At 44.7% G+C, this 3,235-nt stretch overlaps 1 protein-coding gene across 1 annotated transcript; it reads right to left on the bottom strand.

The window, feature by feature from the left end:
- Window positions 1-1,212: 1,212 nt before the first annotated feature.
- On the bottom strand, window positions 1,213-1,635 carry LOC142550578 (uncharacterized). Its single transcript, XM_075659652.1, has one exon. It carries the CDS (start codon window positions 1,633-1,635, stop codon window positions 1,213-1,215), a length of 423 nt encoding a protein of 140 aa, XP_075515767.1.
- Window positions 1,636-3,235: the final 1,600 nt, after the last annotated feature.

Raw genomic sequence — 3,235 nt, 5'->3', positions numbered from 1 at the left:
ACAAGTCAAACACTCGGAAACGAATTGCAGAATATCCTGCTTCATGCCCGGCCACCAATAAAGAGTATGCAAATCCTTATACATCTTCGTAATCCCTGGATGGATGGAGTACGGGGTGCTATGGGCCTCGCTCAAGATATCTGCTCTAAGGGAATCACTGTCAGGAACCCATAAACGGTCCTATATCTGACAATGTCATCCACAACTGTGTACAGTCTCTGTCCCTTAGCCTAGTCCCTCTATCCCCACTTCTGCAACTGCTTGTCAGAATTCTCCCCTACCTGAATTCTGTCACTCAATGTCGGTTGTACTGTTAGATTAGCAAGATTTTGGGAGCATCACCCCTGGCATAAACTGCAAGCTCAAATCTCTGAATCTCCGCCTATAGCGGTCACTGTACCGACAAATGACCAATCACTGAATGAATTTCCTGTAGTATCCAGCCAATCAAAAGAAGCTATAGATATCTGTCATGCTCTTAGGCACTGGCCAATCTCTGACTGCCTCGACCTTAATGGGGTCGACCTCAATACCATCCTGAGATACAATGAGGCCCAAGAATGCCACTCTGTCATGTCAGAACTTGCACTTACTGAACTTGGCATACATCTGTCTGTCCTGTAGTGTCTGCAGTATGGTTCTCAGATGCCAGCTATGCTCCTTTCTGCTCCTTGAATTGATTAGAATATCGTCAATGAAAACTATGACGAACTGATCCAAATATGGCTTAAACACGCGATTCATGAGATCCATGAAGATCATTGGCGCGTTCGTCAGTTCGAAGGGCGTCACATTAAACTCATAGTGACCATAAAACGTCTTGAAGGCTGTCTTATGCACGTCAGACTCTCTCACCTTTAGCTGGTGGTATCATGATCGGAGGTCTATCTTTGAGAATACTGATGCTCCCTGAAGCTGATCAAATAAATCATCGATCCTTGGCAACGGATACTTATTCTTGACTGTGACACGGTTCAGCTCTCTATAGTCAATGCATAGCGTCATGCTGCCATCTTTCTTCTTCACAAAGTGTACTGGTGAGCCCCATGGATAAAATCTAGGGCAAATGAATCCCTTATCTATCAAATCATGTATCTAATCTTTCAGTTCTTTCATCTCGGCAGGTGCTAGACGGTAGGGTGTCTTACAGATAGGCACGGTACGCGCCATGAGCTCGATAAAGAAGTCCACCTCTCTATCTGGTGGGATGCCTTAAACATTGTCAGGGAAAACACTGGAGAACTCTCTGACTACATCAACATCCTCTAGCCTCGGATTGGCTGGCTCATACACTGATACAATACTAGCCAAAAACACCTGGAAGCCTTTCTTCATGAGCTTCCTCGCACACATGCAGGAAATGATGTACGACATCTGCTGGTGTCTGGCTGCCTCAAAAATAAATGGCTTACTGCTGGGCGGTCGGACAGATACTGATCTCTGTCGGAAGTCTATGATAGCTCCGTTCAAGGAAAGCCAGCCCATACCCAATATAATATCAAACTCCGGCAACGGTAGCACAATCAAGTCTGTGTGCACCGCAAATTTCTGTAGCCGAAGCTCCAATATCCTTACTACCTGAGAAGTGAACATCAGATCTGCGGATGGAATCGATACTCTGAACCCTGAATTCATTGCCACTTGTATGATATCTAGTCTCTTGACGAAAGATTCGGATATAAATGAATATGTAGCTCCTGAATCTAGCAATGTATGCGTGGCTACACCTAAAATATATATCTTTCATGCGACAAAACATACCATCAAATCTGATCGAGTTGAACTTAATAAATTTCTTACCAGTAATTATCCAAAAAATCCTCGAAAAATTACTGAATTATCCCAAGTATCTTTCCAATATTTTTAAATTAAACCTCAAAATTCTCGGAATTTTCATTTTAGCCCTTACAGTTTCGAAAATTACGTTATGGCCCAACAAAATTTTTGAGATTTTCATCTTCGAGCCCCTTAAAATTTTCGAATTAGGCCCCTATACAACCGTAAAATTCTCAAAACAAAAAACTAAATTCTAAAAATTCTAGAAATTGCTAAAATAGTCCATTAAAATTCTATGTTCTAACTCCTACCAATAGGTTCCAATAATAATCATATCACCCAATACAATCAAAGTGGTAATTAAATAAAATTTAATCATAAAGGTTACCGGTGATGAAAGTAGAATATGGCTCAGCCTCAACCTCCTCGTCATGCATCACGTATGCCCTGCCAATGGTGGGGCCCTTGCCTTGAGGGCAATCTGTCGCCTTGTTCTCCTCCTGTTTGAATATGAAGCATCTGAAGGTGCCCATCATGCATTTGCCATAGTGAAGTGTTGCACTGCTTGCACGGTGGTCCTCCCTCCGACCTGGGAGCCCCTGCTGCCTGAGGTGGCCGCTGCTGCCCTGGACCCCCATACTGCCCCTCGAGCTTTTGATGTTCCTGCTGCCTCGGCGGCCTTATATATGCTATTTCTGCGGCTGAGAACTGGACTGGGTCTGATGCCACTTCCTCTGCATCTCAAAGTTTATGTCCTCAGGGCCTACTCTGCCTGAAAATCACACTCATTCGCCTCATCTATAACTAGCCGGTCTCATAAGCATCACGTCCCTATGCAAATTCGGCATCAGCCCATCAATGAAATGCCTCAGCTTTTGGGCGGCATCTCTAGCAATAATGGGCATGAAATGGTATCCCTTGTCAAACTTCGGAATAAACTCTGCCACAGTCGAGTCCCCCTAGCGGAGACTGAATGAGCGGCTCCCTCCCACCATAAGAATGCATCATCCTTCAACATATATATGGCGCACCTGACCCGGTCGCCATCTCTCATCTACAGATACTCGTAGTGCAGCTCCAGCGTTTGAATCCATCCCTCTGCCAAAAATGGATCAGTGGTACGCCTGAAATCCTTCGGGTTCCCGTCTAAACTGCTCATAAACATCAGCCTACGGTCGGGGTGCCTGCTGCGCCTGCTGGGTCTGCTCCATAAGCCTAGCCATACCCTCCAGTACATGGGTAGCTGCATCCATCGGCGGCGGTGGTGGAGGGCCTCTGCCGCCTCCAGGAATATCATCCTGATGATCTGCACTGGGCGCGCGTCTGGGAGGCATAATATATGAATGTAGTCTAAATTCTAAACATAACCCGTCATGTAATTAAACTAGTTGTTAAAACATTTAACTATGAAACTAGTTAAACATGCACCGTAAATCATCGTAAACGTATATCATGTAAT

Source organism: Primulina tabacum, chromosome 7, assembly GCF_025594145.1.
Source record: "Primulina tabacum isolate GXHZ01 chromosome 7, ASM2559414v2, whole genome shotgun sequence".
Lineage (NCBI taxonomy): Eukaryota > Viridiplantae > Streptophyta > Magnoliopsida > Lamiales > Gesneriaceae > Primulina > Primulina tabacum.
This window is presented reverse-complemented; position numbering and strand designations above follow the sequence as displayed.